This window comes from Rutidosis leptorrhynchoides, chromosome 6, assembly GCF_046630445.1.
Source record: "Rutidosis leptorrhynchoides isolate AG116_Rl617_1_P2 chromosome 6, CSIRO_AGI_Rlap_v1, whole genome shotgun sequence".
Lineage (NCBI taxonomy): Eukaryota > Viridiplantae > Streptophyta > Magnoliopsida > Asterales > Asteraceae > Rutidosis > Rutidosis leptorrhynchoides.
In genome coordinates this window covers 17,610,806-17,630,070 of record NC_092338.1, presented here as the reverse complement: position 1 = coordinate 17,630,070, position 19,265 = coordinate 17,610,806, and the positions used below count along the sequence as shown (strand labels likewise).

The 19,265-nt window shown below is 36.3% G+C and overlaps 1 protein-coding gene across 2 annotated transcripts; it reads left to right on the top strand.

Annotated features, from left to right (window-relative positions):
• The first annotated feature begins 3,033 nt into the window (after positions 1-3,033).
• LOC139855455 (transcription factor TCP4-like) lies at positions 3,034-4,942 on the top strand. Of its 2 annotated transcripts, XM_071844681.1 has the most exons (3): positions 3,034-3,307; positions 3,424-4,609; positions 4,702-4,942. In XM_071844681.1, the coding sequence occupies exon 2, from the start codon at positions 3,468-3,470 to the stop codon at positions 4,566-4,568; it is 1,101 nt and encodes a 366-aa protein (XP_071700782.1). In that variant the 5' UTR covers positions 3,034-3,307; positions 3,424-3,467; the 3' UTR covers positions 4,569-4,609; positions 4,702-4,942. The 2 variants fall into 2 exon arrangements, with proteins under 2 accessions (XP_071700782.1, XP_071700780.1); XM_071844679.1 differs by having other exon boundaries at positions 3,034-4,609.
• Positions 4,943-19,265: the final 14,323 nt, after the last annotated feature.

Below are 19,265 nucleotides of genomic sequence, written 5' to 3'. Positions count from 1 at the left end.
CCATCGATTAATCGATCAAACAACCATCTTCGAGGTATTGCGGATCTTCGATTTCGTCATCATCGTTCAATCGATCGACACTCATCATCATCATCATCATCATCATCATCATCATCATCTTATCTTCGCTAATGAACCATTATCAATCAACACACAATTTCTACCGGTATAGTTACAATTTCGATTATCGTTCGAATTTCAATTACAATTTCCAATTTCATGTGAGTCCGTATGATTATTGTGTAAACCTTAACTGTAATATATATAAATCTGTTTGTAATTAGGGTTTTGAAGTGGATACCGTTGATTGACGGGTGCATCGAGGCTGTTTCATAGTAGAAGAATTTGTTTGGTGTTCGACAACTTCAACAATACATAGTTTGATTCATTCCCAATAGATATCAATTCATACCGCCGCACCACAGACCATCGGTATTATCACCGGAATAATCGACCAGACTATGGTGATTGCAGTCATCACCATAGTGTAACGGTATTGTCAAAATCTCACTAATTATTTAATAAATTATTCTTATATTTGTAGGTTCTGTTTTACATTTGAACTTAGTTATCAATCAAATAATTATGATAAAAAAATATAATTATGTAAGTGCAGTAGCAGTAGTTTATATGAATTTAGTTGTTTGGGTGTGGTTGCTTTGGTGTTCTTGTATAACGACAGGTTTATCAACTTACAAGTGAGGGTAACAATATGTGCAGCAGCCCTTAATGGAATCAGTATCATAATAGTGATGGGGTTTTTGGTTTCTGGGTTGGTTTCAAAACAGAAAGTGTGCAGTAGTTTAGTGACCAAAGTTTGTGATGATTTTTGAATGGAATCAGTTAGCAGAAACACGAGTAACAGTAGTAGTTGATGTTGTGGTTTAATGAAATTAATGGAAGTGATGATCCTAGATGATGGGGTTTGGTTTTTGAGTGCTAACCAAACACAACACAACTGCAGTAGTTTATTTGAGACAGAAGTAAACGGGAAACAATAGTTAATTATGGTGGAGTGGGTGTGGGTCTTAAGCATAACAGAACACAAGTGTTGCAGGTATATCGATGGTGGAGGTCTTCGAATGATACAAGAACATAGCAGCTTGGTGATGATGGTGGCGGTTATGGGTAACTGAAAATGACAGCAGCAGTAACACTAATTGATGGTGAATACATGGTGGGGAAAATGGTGATCAAGGATTGCAGTGGTGATGATATGATTCGAGGAGAGTGGTTCAAAGATTTGCAAGGTGAAAGGTGATCGAGTTAGTGGTAGTATGTAACTATATATAATCTAGTTGTGAGCTAATATGTATACGTATATACTTATATTTATAACTTAGCTAGATAAAATAGGTAAGAGTTGATAAGATAGATAACAGAAAGTTTGTAAAAGAAAATATAGAAAGGGATGTGTGTTTGTTGTTATTGTTGTGGTGATCTCCCATTATGATTTGATGATCGTAAGGAAAGTGAAAGGTAAAAGAGAAATATGAGATGTATAATATATATATATATATATATATATATATATATATATATATATATATATATATATATATATATATATATATATATATAGTAAGAAAAGAGGAAAGATAAATTAGATGTGTTCAATACGCAATATGGATATGCATATGTATTAATATATATATAAAGTTGTGATGAGTTAGTTGATAAATATAAAACCGTGTAATCCCACTAAATATCCCAATTGGATCAAATAAACAAGTGGTGATGTTTTGTTATGTTTACATATTTGTATGCATATATATTATAAGAATAAGAAATGGTAATTTTGTCAATTGAAAACAGAATCCTATATAATATAATAGAAATATGTTAATAGTATTATGATAAAATGATAATTTTTAAAATACTAAAATAATACTAAGAATGATACTAATAGCAATGATATTCAATAATATTATCATTAATAATAAAATTAATGATATTATTATAACTAGTATATTTTCAACTTGTAAATACATTCAATATATATATATATATATATATATATATACATATATATATATATATATATATATATATATATATATATATATATATATATATATATATATATATATATATATATATATATATTACAGTTTATATTATATGAATGCATTTATTGAATATTAATATTTATACATTTTATAAATATTTCAATATAATAGTTATTAATAGATTTCTCATATATTTATTTATAACAACTTAATTATTTTATTTATTATTTTACATTTTTAATTTTCAACTGATAAAAGAGTATTTTATTTATTCAAAAATATTTCATATACTTATATTTATATGTATATATATTTATATTTTTATTTACACACAATTGTTCGTGAATAGTCAGGAATAGTCAGGTCAAATGATCTCATTAAAATAGTTCAACATTTTGAGACTCAACATTACAGACTTTGCTTATCGTTGTCGAAATCATATAAAGATCAAGTTTAAATTTGGTCAGAAATTTCCGGGTCGTCACACTTTGGGCTACAAATCTTAAACTTTGCAACGGTGTCCACTCATATGTATGGAATCACAATCCATATCTACTATGTTTTTAAGCTTTGTTTCTTTTCAATATGTATTTTCTTGTCTCTCGACCGAGCATGGCTCCGTTATTGTAACTTGTATTGCATCTTCATTGTTTTGATGAAGATATTTTTACTTAATACAATTCAACTTTTTCGCCGTAAAAAAAAAAAAAGGTATATTTTCCGCACTTGCATAGAATTGAGCATCGTTATTGTAGGGGGCTGATTCGTACACCGCTAAATTTAGCCATACACCACCAAATATGCATTACAGTGTTGTACAGTACAATGTTTTAATGCACAGTTAGTGGTGTATGGCTAAAATCTAGTGGTGTACGAATCAGCTCTCTTATTATAAACTCGGTATCAACCTAATCCCCTCTGAAATTTTACTGAACATTAAAATTGTTTGATCTTTTTTCTGACTCACTAGCCACTGCCATTGCCATCCAAAAAGCTTCTCTTACACGTAGGCCCCAAAATTAACAATGTGTTTCCTTTCTAAACCTCCTTTTCCCCTCCAAATTATCCCTCATTTACTGTTCACAAAACCATCATAAACCACCCACAAAACCCCATTTTCATATCTCTGTACACTTGTACTATTCTTACAGGTAGCTACCCTATGCTACATAAAGCCTGTTTTACAACCAAATTCAAAGAAGATGGGCTAGGCTACTACTACAATTCTGTTCATTTTTAGGTTTTTCAGCCTCTACTCTTTTAGGGTTTCTTATTTTTCTCTAGCCGAAATTCAACATGTATTAAATTAAGTACTTTTGACATATTTTGAACTATTGTTACTGTTTATCGTTAGTGTTTTTTATTTTTATTTTTGTTGTATAACAAATAGTTTAGTTTATTTTTTTGAATCTAGAGCTGTTGCATTGTTCTGAATATGCCCTCAAGTTGGCTTAAAAAATGGGAGAAAATTTTAACTATCATAACAACCACCAACAGTTAATTAACAGCCAGCAACAAGATGATAAAACTACAACAACAAATATATTAAAGAGAGTTGGATTAAGAAACAGTGGGCGTGTTGGTGGAGAGATTGTAGAAGTTGAAGGCGGTCACATTATAAGGTCAACGGGCCGAAAAGATAGACATAGCAAGGTGTGTACAGCAAAAGGACCAAGAGACCGCCGTGTACGGTTGTCGGCACATACTGCTATACAATTCTATGATGTTCAAGATCGGTTGGGTTATGACCGACCAAGTAAAGCAGTTGACTGGCTTATTAAAAAAGCTAAATCCGCCATTGATGAACTTGCTGAGCTGCCACCATGGAAACCTACTGCTGATTTAAGTACATCAATTTTGAATTTTGAGCACAACCCAGATGAGGATATTGTTGATAATCTAATGGGTAACAATCAAAATTTGAAATTTATGCCTCGATCTATTGATAATATCAAATCTTTTTTCCCGATGGGTGGTGGTGGTGGGTCATCTACTCCGCCGCCGGAAAACAATATTTCTTCAGGTATGCAATTTCATAACAGATTTTCAGGAAGTAATTTCAATCAGAATCAGAATCAAGATCTAAAGCTTTCACTACAATCATTTCAAGATCCGGATCTTCAACCCCACCAACAAAGTGAACATGGTAACAGTAATAATGTTTACTATGATGGTTCCAGTTGGCCGGATAATGATGGGTTTAGTGGATACGTGCCTTTACAGACGACGTCGTTTCTGCAGCCATTGTTGTTTGGCCAAACACAACAACAAACAGCAAACAATCAGTTGTTGTTTGATTATATTTCTCAGAGGGGACCCCTTCAGTCCAGCAACACACCTTCGGTTCGTGCTTGGGTCGACCCACCCTCGTTTAATGCGGTGGGTTTTGACCAACATCAAACCCTGAATTTTCATAACCCATCTTCTGTTCCCGGATTTACTTCGGGCATGGGCGGATTTTCAGGGTTTAATGTTCCTGCAAAAATCCAAGGTGACCATGAAGAACATGATGGATTGTCTGACAAGCCGTCATCTGCTTCTTCAGACTCTCACCATTAAATTCATCTACATTTTCGAGATCATTATCATCTCTTTAAAAGGTTAGTAAATCTCTGACTCAATTTGATTTTATGTCATTGTTATACATGCATGTTGAACTAATTTCAAGGAAATTTGATGATAAATTTTACAGGAAAAGTTTGCTGCTTTTTAGTGAGAGGTGCCCAGAAAGTGTTGATTTGTTTAATCTGGTGGCTAAATACTACGAGTACACAGTAAGAAGAACAAATCCTAGATTGATCATTTCAGGTTTTTTTAATCACAGTTTAGCTTCTGCCTAATATCAAGGATTATATTAATTTTTATGTTGACATTTTGAGCTATCACATTTGTACGTAGGTTTCAGTATTATTGTTATTGTTTTGTAGCTATCTGTTTAACTCTAGCTTTGTTTGGATTAAATTTATGTGTTAAATGTTTCTAGACTATGGATGCCAATTGCCCTTATCTCCTTAATTTATACCTAGGTCTTCACTAAACATAGAAAAATATAATCTTGACAACTGCTTAAAACAAAATTAGTATAATTAACTTTACTACATATTGGTTGAATTCACATAAGATGTTTCACCTTTCTACTGTTCAAAGAATTTTCATTTCATCTACTCTCTTCGTTCTTATTAATTGTTTGATTGGTTTGACATTTATTGAATTTAAGATATATATTTTCAAATTGTCTATTATATTCAAAATTATTATAAAGAGTACGTAATTGATAATCTAACTGCTGCTGGATGTTTTTCATTCCAATTACTAATAAAAAGATAGAATTGGTACTTTAGTAGGTTTTTGTTGTTATTTAAAGTAAGAGATAATATTTACGAAACAAACAAAAATGATAAAGTAGACAATTTTTAGAGAACTGATGGTGTAATATGGTGCTCTAACATAAATGGCACATTGGTTATGCATTAGCAATAATTCATACAATATAATCCATATCAACTTTGTAAAAGTAAAATAAAAATCTTGTTACTGTATTGTTACTGTATTGATAGGTTTTTAATCTTGATTTTGTCATGTTGAATATGAACAATATGTACGTGCTTCATTTTCACCTCTTATAAATCTATGAAAACCTATTAAAATTTTAACCATTCATATCTCCCATCACTGCTGCATTTCTAGTCGGGTAACAAGTCGTTATCGTGTCTTCTTTCTTTTGGTAATTCGTGCTTGATAATGATCTTATATATCTTGATTAATCCCAATCTTAAATGACATGGCCATGTGCCATTATTTTTGGCATGACTTTTAAGACAATTAGATATTAAAAGCTATATACCATATTGTATGTTGTTCATGTATTAGCAGTAGACTGTGGTACTGGTCTTTGCCATAATTAAACCCTTGTTACTTGAAAAAGGTAGCAAAGAAAACTGTTGTTTTCTAAGTTCATATCCAGGTAAATATGTGAATAATATCATTAGACAACAACACTTTAAGAAACCAAACACAATAACTACCTAGTGTTATTTAACATTTATCTATATTTTTCTTTATAATTCTATTAATTGTAAAAATATGAATTATGAGTAGTACAATACAATTATAATTGCAATTACGACATCAATTGAATTGAAATTGCATTTGTGGACCTTGTGGTACTAGAAAGTGGTAGGAAGGTTTAAAATCAAATACTAAAGAACTTTATTATTATCCTAATATACTAAATGAAAAAGCGCCGACCGCTCCTGTTTTCTTTGGATTGCTTTGTCCTTTCACATTTTAACTGGGGTTCTAGTTGACAACAAGAGCCAAAATTAGTTGCTTTATCTATGGTCCCTATTCACTGCAAATCTCTCAATCACTCAGAATTTATTGATTTTATCTTTCTTATTGTTTTATTTTTATTTTTATTTTATTTTTATATAAAGATATAAAGAAAAAAAGGAGTTTTTTTTAAACCTGGGTATCCAACTTTTTGAACCGACTAATCTCAGGGCGACTATCCGCTTTGCGAGTTGCTCGGAGTCATTGCAGGCGAACCTCCGTGGCCATGAAGGAGAATAACTTTTTTGTAGTAGCAAGGAATCGGACCCTTGACCTCCACATTGGAAGGTAAGAGTCTTACCATGCCACCACCACCTCCATGGTTGAAAAAAAAAAAAAATAAAAAAAATAAATAAAAGGAGCTAGTTGATTGAAGATAAGGAAAATTAATTCATGCTTGCTGGTACTTCTTTATAGTTGATGATGACAACTCATTGGAACAAAATACTAGTCTTTTTGTCTATATTTAAACCCCAATAAAAATAAAAATTATATCTGTTATTATTTCACTTACATCTCTGTTATTTATCTAACTTTTGAGCTTCAAGAATATACTTTTTTACTGTAGAATACTATGAAACGATGTTAACAATGTAATCTTGGGTGATAAAATAGTACTAGTACTATGAGATCATGTTAAAAAGTAATCTTGGAATGTGTTTGTTCATATGCACATGATTTACAAGTATATTGTAATTCCAATAATCCATGCACGGATAACTTATAATTAAGACTCCGTACCAATTTAATTACTCCGTATAACATAGTGATATCATAACAATGAAGTGGGCAATATGTTTGGTGAGGTTCTCACGGTGGCCGAGTCATCTTCGAATTTGGGTAATGTGTGCTCCTTATTCGTCTTTGTTAAGTCTATAAACCCAAAGCATATTCATGATGCGGTCGAGGTGGACGTAGAGTATGAGGATTATTCTTTGTTTAATGTATGGGTTTCCGAATTATCGGATGTTAACCGTTTAAAACAGGTTCTTTTGAAGTCATTCGACCAACAACTGCTGATCGAGCCTAGATCCGACTTCCTTACGGAATTGGATCTAGGATCGAGTGCAATGAGGAGGATTGGGGTGGTGTTGTTTGTTTTGGGCCCCGATGATCGTCTTTCACTTTAACTATCAAGTGATCAACCACCCCGACCCGGTCTTGATTGTTAATTAGCTTAATTCACCTTTACGCGGTGTAAAAATCCCTTGGGCAAGATCACAAGTGGAAATTACAAAGGCTTAGGCAAAATGGCAGAGAATCAACAACCTATAAATGAGAGGCCAAGCTCCCTATTTATAGGAATCGAAATATCCGCGGTCTGCGAGTTACTTAACTATCCGCGGAAACTCAGCGGATTAAACCGCGGTCTTGCATTAATGCGAAAACATAACCGCTGTACTTATTTTCAGCGAATATTGTATAGCTTTGCCTTATAATTCGCGTAGTTCTGCCTTTGGCTTTTAGCAAATAAAATATACATATACAATGTCATGTATATGATCAAGTCCCCCCAGTTTATTATGATACATTTTCGCGAAGCCAATGCATCATGATAAACTCTAAAAATAAAGAAGTGTTTCTTAAAATATTTCGCAAACAATATTTTTATATTTCTTACCGCCCATTTATTACCGTTGTTTTAATTAAGCTCAACGCGTAATTACAACGGTAACTTTCGCCAATATGTCAAATCAACACGCTGTAACGGCTAAAAAATTACCGTTTACACGTTGCGGTAATTTCAGCCATTTAAATGCAATGATTATCTTTTCAACTTGCTCGCCCTAATCCCGATTATAAATAACACAATAATCCGCATAAAAACTTTACTCTTTCTCTTTCAATTTCATCTGCAATCAAATTCGTCGAATCACAATCGTACCGTGCAATTAACAATTCCAACCTTTAATTTCATCAATTCAACCTCCGATTTAGCTTTTCCTATCATACAATTTATTTTCCTTATTGCAAATGGCGTCGTCTTCATCTATGCATACCCCCGGAGGTTATGTTTCCTGTTGAACTTTAGCAAAAGTGTGCGGGACATCTCTTCCCAGCCTTCGCACCAGAGTTGGATGTCTCTGCGGATTAATAGCATGCAAAAATCCAGAGATTTTTTGATCTTCATGCAGGCTTGGAATCTTTTGACATTCGTAGATGTACCGCGTAAGTAATGCGTTCAAAGTCTCCTTGTTGCCTTGCTTAATATCGTGACATTCTATGTGCGTCTTTTTCTGCGGTAATAGATTTTGAAACTGCAGCAAAAAAAATTCGCGCAAATCTACAAAGCCAATGATACTGCGAGATTGCAAACTATGGAACCATTCCCTTGCTGACCCTTGCAAGGCCATGGGGAATACTCTACACGCGACTGGTTCATCCCAGTTATAAGTGCTCACAACGCCTTCGAAGCGTTGTAGAAAATCCAAAGGATCAGTTAGACCTGAATAGACTCCCAAAGTTGCTGGCACGATCGGCGGAGAAACAATTGGATAGTCAGAAATATGATGGGCAAACTTGTCCGCAGCAGTAGTGATTTCTGTTGCCTTCTTTGTGCGAGTATCTGCATTCTCCGCACAAAACTTGGTAAGCATGTCTTGCAAAAAGTTTGGCTGATCAAACTTATGTTGCATGGACTTTGGCGCAATGCTTCTGAAAGCATCTGCCAAAAAATTCTGGGCATTTTCTCTGCGAGCAGCGTCAGATGCGTCACCTTCTTCTCCATAGCGAGGGAAAGGTGTTGGTGGTCGCTTTCGCTTAATTTGTGGATTTTTTGTAACGACCCAACCCTCATTATAACAAAACCACGACACAAAAAAAAAAAATTATTTCTGTGACTGCCCATCTGGACGGCGTCCAGAAATCGGGACGGCGTCCAGCACTTAAAACTGGGACGGCGTCCAAGGATTTGGGACGGCGTCCCAATGAACTAAAACCTACTGATCAGTTTGCCTTTACTCGTGTGCTAAAAACCCGACTCCCGACACTTTTCAGAGAAACCAATTATCACATCACATCAATATATGTAAAACTAAGAGATTCCCACAATAAAAACCAAATTTACATCACCGAGCCCACAACGACCCGTTTTACAATTTCGTTCAAAAATATAAGTTCCGACCACAAAAGTTTAAATACCAAACGACACCTAGAGCATGGTGTTTGGGGTTAAACTACCCAAATCTTGGCCGAACTTTCCATAAAGCTAAAACCCCCGAGGTGCCACTAGTCCAAGCGAATACCTTTTCCTTTATCCAAGCCGGATCCTAAAAAGGTAAACAACGAGAGGGTAATCTTACGCTTAGTGAATGCAACAATTATACATATACATATATAATACACCTACTTGCAAGCACTTACACAAATACCTCATACACGCTAGCAATTCACAAAGCATACCATATCAAGTATAACTCTAAACTCTTCAAGATCACAAGCTAGCACATCAATAGCATATATATATTACTAAAACACAACGTGTAATTATGGTTAACCAATAACACAAGGGAATGGTACTTCGAATTTCCCATCGGTGTTCGTAACAACCGTTAGTGTACAACGACATATATCACTAACCCCTAGGCGACACGGACAACGAAATATCCGTTCAAGCAATCGTTAGTGTACAACGAAATATATCACTAACTCTTGGGCAATTTGGACAACGAAATGTCCATCGTTAGTGTACAACGAAATATATCACTAACTCTCGGTGGTATAGACACGTATACCCGGCCCCAACCCCCGCCCTACAAATGAATACATTATATACACACATGTATAATCATTCCACTCACCTTGTCGTCTAGGCGAGATTTCCAATAACAACTTGAATTCTTCAAAGCGAGTCACCTAACACAATTAACTCTCAATTAATACACATAACAAATTGGACTTTCCACCAACTAGTCTAACTAGTGCATTTATGGCCCAAATGGGTATTTATGACCCATTTGCCCTAAAATCACCAACTCAAGGTCCAATTCCCCAACTAATCACTAAAAGCTAGTGATTAAGGTTCTAAGACTTCCAACAATGCATAACTAGGGTGTTTTCATACCCAATTTAACCCGCTAGGTCAAACTCACCCATTTGACCCATGTCAACTCTACTATGAACCCTAACAACACTTTTCACTAACAACACAAGTGAGCTAGTGATTTATTAAACCTTTAAGACTCATTAACACCAATTATGACTTTGAAACCCTAGGTTAGTAACTCATTAGTCTTACATGAACCATCTTTACCCAAAATCCCCAAAATCACCACATATGGGTTTTATGTTCAACCCTAACCCTAACCCTAACCATTTAACACTAATTAAGTAGGGAAATGAAGATTAGGACTTACCACCACTATCACCGTGTAGCTAGCGACTAGATGAACAACTTTACAACGCGAGCTAAGACCCGAAAATAACTTCTTCCTCCTTTGCTTGAGCTCTCTCACTCTAGGAATCACTCTCTCTCTCTATAATGAAGTGAAGAAGATGAGGTTGGTGTAAGTGGAGTAATGACTCCACCAAAACTGATCTAAAGGCCTTAAACTCGTTTCATTGTGAAAGTACCAAAATACCCTTCTTAAAATATCAAAAACCAACAGCTGGCCCGCCAGTTGTTCTGGACGGCGTCCCAATAATCTGGACGGCGTCCAGCCTTTTGAACTTGGACGGCGTCCCAAGCCTTTGGACGGTGTCCCACGTGCTGAACCAAAACAGGATGATACAACTCTCCCCCACTTGAACCGGATTGCGTCCTCGCAATCCACGCCGCATGACACGCAGGAAGATAAACCAACACAAACTCTTCGGGTTCCCACGTAAACTCGGAACCTTTACTACGACGCCATTGGACTTTAAAAGTTCTTACCTCTTTGTTACGCAACATTTTCACCTTTTCATCAAGTATAGCAATCGGCTCTTCGACATACTCCAACTTGTTGTTTAACTCGATCTCATCTAGTGGCATCCATGAAGAATCATCCGCAAGACACTTACGGAGATGGGAAACATGAAATGTATTATGGATCTCCGCAAGCTCTTCGGGTAATTCCAACCGATAAGAAACTTCACCAACACGAGCCAAAATCTTAAATGGCCCAATAAACCGAGGAGCTAACTTTCCCCGCTTTCGAAACCGAATAATACCTTTCCACGGTGAAACCTTAAGCATCACCATGTCACCTTCTTGAAACTCGATCGGTCGCCTACGTTTATCGACATAAGACTTTTGTCTATCTTGCGCCGCCTTTAAACGAGTCTGAATCATATCGATTTGGCTATTTGTCTCCAATACCAAGTCGGTGCTCCCGACTTCCCTTTGACCCACATCACCCCAACAAATCGGGGTTCGACACCTCCTACCGTATAACATCTCATATGGTGGCATTCCAATACTAGAGTGAAAACTATTATTGTTCGAGAATTCCACCAATGGCAAATGTTCGTCCCAACTACCGCCAAAATCAATAATACACGCACGTAACATATCCTTCAATGTTTGATTCGTACGTTCGGTTTGACCATCCGTTTGAGGATGATACGCCGTACTCATATTCACCCTCGTTGATATTAAAGCTAAGGGGTATAAAATACTATTAAATTTTACAAGGAAAAACTATTAAATGCGATACAATTTTACACAAGATATTTATTTATTTATAGAATGGATATACTTAAACCTTGCTACAACACTTATAGACAGTGTACCTAATCGTACAGTAGTGTAGTTTTTAGTAAGTCCGGTTCGTTCCACAGGGAAAAATCTTTAAACAAAGCTTAACGCTATATTAGTTTTATTTTATAAAATACAAATATATATATATAAGTAATATTATTATTATAAAGGGGGGTTTTTACCGTTTAATGACCGGTTTGTCGATTTTAAAAACTTTAGTCGCAGTTAAAACCTAATATAAAATATTAAATAAATAAAAGACTTAATTTAAAGTGTAAAATAAATAACGATAATGAAATTGCAATAAATAAAAGTGCGATAAAATAAACTTGCGATAATTAAAAAATGCGATAATTAAAAGTGCAATTCAATACAATAACAATAAATAAAAGTGCGATAATTAGAAGTGCAATTAAATATAAAATAAAGGAAATTAAATATGAAATAAAAGAATTATGCTTATTTAAACTTCCGTAATCATGATGTTTGACGTGTTGATTTTAGTTTTATGCCCATGGGTTAATTGTTCTTTGTCCTGGATTATTTAATATGTCCATACGGATTTGTCCATAATAGTCCATCAGTCATAAATATAAAGAGCGAAAGCCTTCATCAAATTATTCTTATTCCCGAAGTCAAATATTCCAACTAATTGGGGATTCGAATTATAACAAGGTTTTAATACTTTGTTTAATGAATACACCAGGTTATCGACTGCGTGTAAACCAAGGTTTTACTACTTTGTTAACAATTACACCAATTACCTTTGAATGTAATTCACCCCTGTTTCAACAAGTCTATTAACTATTAATCCAGTTCCGTGTCCGGTAAAATGAATAATTATTGGTATTTATAGATATCCCGCCCACCGTACCCAGTCAAGCGTACGTGGTTATATATAAATACGTCAAATTATAAGTTTGTATATTAAATTAACAAGGTATTGTTTAGTTAATATAAAACCCATTAATAGCCCATAGTCTAATTTCCACAAGTGTCGTTCTTTTATCCAAACCCCAATTATGGTACAAAGCCCAATTACCCAATTTTAGTAATTAGCCCAACATCATGATTACTTCGTCTTAAATAAGCATAATAATAACTTAGCTATGAGACATTAATTTAAAAATAACATTAACCATAACTTACAGTGATTAAAAATAGCGTAGCGTTACACGGACAGAATTTCGACTTACACCCTTACAACATTCGCTAACATACCCTTATTATTAGGATTTAAAATTAAAATTAAAATTAAAATATATATATATATATATATATATATATATATATATATATATATATATATATATATATATATATATATATATATATATATATCTTACGTATAAGTAAGAAGAAGAAAAAGATGATGTTAAAATGATCAAAATGCGTTTGCTTTTATAGGCATTTTAGTCCAGGGAAGCTCCGCGACTCGCGGCCTTTTTTGTAGCGACCTGACCAAATCATGTTTGACGGCGCCGTCTACTTAGGTCCCGTTACGTGGTCATAAGTCTTTAAAACAACGTTTGACCAAAAGATATGTCGCATTCATTTTAAATGTAAAGATTGTTCAAAGTTTACGAGAATAGTTCCACCACAAGTTACGATACAAAGTTTTAAGTACAAATGAAACTTATGCGACACAATTTAAAAGTAGTCAAAAGACGCTCCATGTATGCATATATACTCGACATCCAATGCAAGTATCAAAATAATGAGCGGAAGCATGTATCATGTATCGTTCAAGGACCTGAGAAAAACATAGAAATCTGTCAACGAAAACGTTGGTGAAATCATAGGTTTAAGTAAGTAAGTACAAGTGAACCACAAGATTTGCATCAATGAAATAATAGTAATACATTCCAAAAGTTTGTTTCACGAGCACCCAATTATCAATGCTTAACATTTCCTTCCATTGAACCCCATCACTTAGTGCTAGAACAAACACTGTTTCTCGAAAATATATTTCATTCGTAAACGGTAGCGAACCGTTTGAATGAGGGTTTGTCAAACCCATATGGATCCATACAACATAAGTTCTCGCTTACACCCGACAAGTGTAACTAATGATAATCGAATTGAGGATTTTGTTCTAAACTCGTATGTAGAATGTTTGTTTTCCTGTACTTGTGTTCACTTAGTAAAGAAATGTTTATGTTTTCTCATCCCAAATGTAAGTTCAAAAAGAGTAAAAGTGGGACTATGATCTCACCTTGAGTGCACGAGTAGTAAAGTACTTCAACAAGTAAACGTGTGCAAAGAACAATGCTAGTCTTGACCTAAACAATAGGTTGTATCAATAACGGTAAACACGATAGGTCAAAGATGTTCAATTAATCCTATGGCTCGTTAAGACTCGATCATAATAGCATGTGAATCAAATTGTCATGTTTCATGCAAGGTACAAGTATAAAAACATGTTAGAACGATTGCACAAATATTTGGTTAAGTTTGATTAAAAGTCAAACTTTGGTCGGTCAAAGTCAACGAAAGTCAACACGTTCGGGTCGGGTTCCGAACTATTTTTCTGAGGTTTTTATTCATATATAAGCATGTTAGAACAAGTTTCATGTGAATCGGAGGTCCGTAGTATGCCAAACATTTTTCGTATTTTGGACATGGAGGTCAGAACCCGACCCCCTTATATGTCGCGCCGCGACATGAAAGGGCCGCGCCGCGGCAAAGGCCGGGTGCTGGTGCCTGGCCAGTCCCAAATGTTCAAGTCTCAATCCAAAACCTTTTTGTGCATAAAACACAAACCGCTAACACTTAGGACTCGCACCTTATATCGTTGGAAAGCTCTTTTGACGTAGAATGCAACTAAACACAATTCATCAATCAAAAACCTCATTTGTAACAACCGAGTTTTCAAACCAAGTGATCATTCAATGCACACATTAATGCTTCAAACTCACCAATGCACATTTAATGATTTAGGCATTCAATGCATACATATGACATGCCATTTTGTAGGTAATTGAGCATACAATACAACTAACAACTTATTAACAACAAATCATGGCAATCAATGCATCAAATAATCATTTCAAGTTCATTAAACCCTAGCTCAATTCCACCAAAAATCACTAATCAAGTTTATGGAGTTTTCTCAAGCAACCTACACATCAATTTGAAGCTAGTGATACTAGGAACACAATTAAAACATGAACTTTTAACATCTAACAACATATGATCATCCAAAATTCAAGAACAACACATCAAAATTCAAGTTCATGCTAGTTATACTAAAACAACGAGATCAAGCATACAAATTACATACACGACATCACAATGAGCCATAGACACTAACTAACACCATTTCAAGCCAAAAACACGAATTTAGAGAAATCTAGAGTTTTAGAAATGTTACCCAAACGAGATGAAGTTGGTACCAAAATGAAGAGGATGAAGAGAGGATCACGAATATGTAATTTATTTTGTTGTAAGCCTCCTAGATCGGATTTAGATGATGATTGAATGAATTTGGAAATGGTGTGTGTGTTCTTGCTAGAGAGAAAGAGAGAGAGATGGAGATGATAATGAATGAGTGAAAGGGGTTTGACCCTTTGACCTAGTCAAGGGTTTGATCCCTTGTCAAGTTTAGTCCCTCAACTTTCGTTCGGGTGCGTGAATTACCTAAACGAGATAATTTAAAACGCGTATCAACGGAAGATGTTATAAACATATAACGGAGTTTAAATTAGTATAACGGAAAAGTAGACAGAAAAAGGCGGGATGTTACATTACCTACTCCTTAAAAGAAATTTCGTCCCGAAATTTAAGTAGGCGTAGTAGTCGTTGTTTCTTCCTCGAGATCTTGCGTTTCTGAATTCACGAATAGATGAGGATACTTCCTTTGAATTTGATCTTGTCTTTCCCAAGTAAACTCGGGTCCTCTTTTGGCGTTCCAACGGACTTTAACAATTGGGATTCGACTTTGTTTCAATGTCTTGACAGAGGTGTCCACAATTTCAACCGGTTCCTCCACAAAATGAAGTTTGTCATCAATAGTAAGTTCCTCGAGAGGGATGACGATATCGGGTTCGGCAAGACACTTTTTCAAGTTAGATACATGGAAGGTAGGATGAACGGAACTCAGTTGAGGCGGAAGATCTAAACGATAAGCAACGGTTCCAATACGCTCCAAGATTTCGAAAGGACCAATATACCGCGGATTTAGCTTCCCGCGTTTCCCAAAACGGATTACACCCTTCCAAGGTGTGACCTTTAACATTACTCGGTCACCGACTTGAAATTCAAGATCGTTGCGTCGTTTGTCGGTATAGCTCTTTTGACGACTTCGGGCCATCCTAAGCCTATCTCGGATTTGAACGATTTTCTCGATGGTTTCGTGAATGAGTTCGGGTCCGGTGATTTGCACGTCGCCTACCTCGGCCCAACAAAGAGGTGAACGACATTTTCGGCCGTATAGCGCTTCAAAAGGTGCGGCTTTAATACTCGCGTGATAACTATTGTTGTAAGAGAACTCGGCGAGAGGTAAGTGCTTGTCCCAAGCTTTTCCGAAATCAACCACGCAAGCTCGTAACATGTCCTCTAAGGTTTGAATCGTACGTTCGCTTTGTCCATCGGTTTGAGGATGATATGCGGTGCTCATGTCTAAACGCGTTCCCAACGCTTCTTGCAATGTACGCCAAAATCTAGAAACGAAACGGCCATCTCGGTCGGAGATAATCGATAAAGGTACACCGTGTCGGGCTACGATTTCCTTAATGTAAAGTTGTGCAAGTTTCTCCATTTTGTCCGTTTCTTTCATGGCAAGGAAGTGTGCGGATTTGGTGAGACGGTCAACAATAACCCAAATGGTATCATAACCGCCCGTCATTTTTGGTAGTTTGGTGATAAAATCCATCGTTATTCTTTCCCACTTCCATTGCGGGATCTCGGGTTGTTGAAGTAGTCCGGACGGTCTTTGGTGTTCGGCTTTGACTTTGGAACATGTCAAACACTTGGAAACATAAGTAGCTACGTCCCTTTTGATGTTCGGCCACCAATATAGCTGTTTAAGGTCGTGGTACATCTTATTGGCACCGGGGTGAATCGAGTATCGTGACTTATGGGCTTCATCTAAAATAAGGCTTCGTAGGTCCCCATAACTAGGCACCCAAATCCTTCCGGCGTAATATCGGAGTCCGGTCTCCCTAATTTCGAATCGAGAGACGAGAATGTTCAAGAGCTCGTGTGAAAGGTTTTCATCCTTGAGAGCCTCATCTTGGGCTACCCGAATTTGGCTATTAAGGTTTGTGTGGATGGTGATGTTTAAGGCTCGGACACGAAGAGGCACCGCTCTTTCTTTTCGACTTAAGGCATCGGCTACTACATTTGCCTTCCCGGGATGGTAACGAAGCTCGCAATCGTAATCGTTTAAGGTTTCAATCCACCTTCGTTGTCTCATGTTTAGTTGCTTTTGATCGAAAATGTGTTGGAGACTTTTGTGGTCGGTAAAGATAGTACTCTTGGTTCCATAAAGATAGTGTCTCCACATTTTAAGTGCAAAGACAACGGCTCCGAGTTCGAGATCATGTGTCGTATAGTTTCGTTCATGAATTTTGAGTTGTCGAGAAGCATAAGCAATGACTTTCGTTCGTTGCATCAATACACACCCAAAACCATGTTTCGAGGCATCACAATATACAACAAAGTCATCATTGCCTTCGGGAAGTGACAAGATAGGAGCGGTGGTTAGCTTCGTTTTCAAGATTTGGAATGCGGATTCATGTTCGGTCGCCCAAATGAATTTCTTTCCCTTATGAGTCAATGCGGTTAGAGGACGTGCAACCAAAGAGAAGTTTTCGATGAATCTACGATAGTACCCGGCGAGACCCAAGAATTGACGAATGTGAGTAGAAGTAGTAGGAGTCTCCCATTTACTAATGGCTTCGATTTTCGTGGGATCGACTTTAATACCTTGATCACTTACAACATGACCAAGAAATTGAACTTCCTTCAACCAAAATTCACACTTGGAGAATTTGGCATAAAGTCGTTCTTGTCTCAAGAGTTCAAGCACAAGTCGGAGATGTTGTTCGTGCTCTTCTTCATTTTTAGAATAGATCAATATATCATTGATGAACACAATAACGAATTTATCGAGATACGGTTTGCACACGCGGTTCATAAGATCCATGAACACCGCCGGGGCGTTAGTGAGACCAAATGGCATGACGAGGAATTCATAACTACCATAACGAGTCCGGAAAGCGGTTTTGGAGACATCTTCCCCCTTAACCCTTAATTGATGATAACCCGAGCGGAGATCGATTTTCGAATATACACAAGACCCTTGTAGTTGATCAAAGAGGTCATCGATGAGAGGAAGAGGATATCGGTTCTTAACCGTCAATTTATTTAGTTCACGATAATCAATGCACATTCGTAGGGATCCGTCTTTCTTTTTAACAAACAAAATCGGAGCGCCCCAAGGTGAATGGCTAGGTTGGATAAAACCACGGTCAAGTAGTTCTTGGATTTGACTTTGCAATTCTTGCATTTCGGATGGAGCAAGTCTATACGGTGCACGTGCTACGGGTGCGGCTCTCGGAATAAGATCGATTTGGAATTCAACCGGTCGATGTGGTGGAAGACCCGGCAATTCGTCGGGAAATACATCGGAAAAGTCACTAACAATTGGCACATCATCGATATGCTTCTCATCGGACTCGACTTTCTTAACCTGGGCAAGGATCGCAAAACAACCCTTACGGAGTAGTTTTCTAACTTTAAGGCACGAAACGAGGTTGAGTCTGGTGCAACTCTTATCGCCATAAACAATCAAAGGTTCACCATTCTCGATAGGAATTCGGATTGCGTTAAGATCACAAAGGATGTGAGATTTCGTTTTGACTAACCAATTCATACCGATTATTACATCAAAGCTTCCTAGTTCTATGGGTATCAAGTCAATTTCAAATTCCTTACCCAAAATGTTTAACGTACACCCCCGGTAATATGTGTCGGCACTTAATAGTTTCCCGTTAGCCACTTCAATGGTATAAGTGGTATCTAATGGAAGAGGTGGGGTGCTAAAAGAATGAGTCAAAGTCTTGGATACAAAGCATTTATCGGCACCCGAATCGAATAAGCAAGAGACATAAGAATTGTTGAGAAGAAACGTACCCGTAACTAATTCATTATCATCTCGAGCTTCCTCGGTGTTGATGTTGAAAGCTCGGCCGCGCGTATTGGTGTTATCTTTCCTCTTCAGGCATGCATTTCTATAATGG

Bases quoted from the DNA above. Each gene is read 5' to 3' on its own strand.
- LOC139855455 (XM_071844681.1), top strand. From the start codon at position 3,468: ATGGGAGAAAATTTTAACTATCATAACAACCACCAACAGTTAATTAAC.